Source organism: Aplysia californica, unplaced genomic scaffold (assembly GCF_000002075.1).
Source record: "Aplysia californica isolate F4 #8 unplaced genomic scaffold, AplCal3.0 scaffold00835, whole genome shotgun sequence".
NCBI classification, from domain to species: domain Eukaryota; kingdom Metazoa; phylum Mollusca; class Gastropoda; order Aplysiida; family Aplysiidae; genus Aplysia; species Aplysia californica.
The window spans coordinates 97,415-98,234 of record NW_004798105.1 but is presented as its reverse complement, the minus strand read 5'-3'; the positions used below and the strand labels follow the sequence as shown (position 1 = coordinate 98,234).

Below are 820 nucleotides of genomic sequence, written 5' to 3'. Positions count from 1 at the left end.
TGTACCTGAAGCAGGACGTGAAGACTTACTGCAAGGTGAGGGAGGGGTGTTGTATGTTACTCTCTTCTAACACCTCTAATCCTCGCCACTTATAGGACCTATTTGTGTTGCAAGTGCCGTGAAAACCTTTCCAAAAAAAAAAAAAAAGCAAACAAAACTAATTCAATCCATGAATCTCAAATCTGTGGGTGAAAGTCCACAAGGTCTGGAATGCCTTACCCAGTGGCTTAATTATCTAATCTTTTTATTTATTCAAATGTCAGATAAAGGCATTTCTGATTTTAGATTGAAATAGTGAAATAATATAATATTGTCATCGTTAGTGTAAGTATTAATATTATTACTGTTAGTATACGTATTAGTATTGCTATTGTTATTCTTAGTATAAGTATTGTTATTGTTGTTAACATTATTATTGTTATTGTTATTGTTTGTGTAAGTATTGTTATTGTTGTTAGTATTACTATTGTTATTGTTCTAAGTATTAGTATTGTTATTGTTGTTGTTATTGCTATGACAATGTCCGTTGTTATTGTTGTTAGTATTAGTATTGTTATTGTTGTCAGTATATGTTTTGTTATTTTTTGTTAGTATTAATACTGTTATTGTTATTGTTAGTATAAGTGTTTTTTGTTGTTGTTCCAAATATTAGTATTAATATTGTTATTGTCATTGTTTTAAACACTGTCTGTCCATGCAGGTGGAGAGAGCAGACGTGACCCGTCGACTGGAGACCAAGAACACATACATACTGAACCTACAGAAACAAGGGATTATCAAGGAAGTGAGTGTGTGTGTGTGTGTGTGTGTGTGTGTGTGT

General features: G+C 32.0%; 1 protein-coding gene across 1 annotated transcript in view; it reads left to right on the top strand.

The window, feature by feature from the left end:
• Positions 1-820, top strand: part of LOC101855148 (regulator of G-protein signaling 22) — a gene marked incomplete at its 5' end in the record, with an annotated part of 36,788 nt that overhangs the window by 4,744 nt on the left and 31,224 nt on the right. Inside the window, 2 exon segments of the mRNA XM_005109960.3 lie at positions 12-35; positions 701-784. Coding sequence (XP_005110017.3) covers positions 12-35; positions 701-784 — 108 coding nt within the window.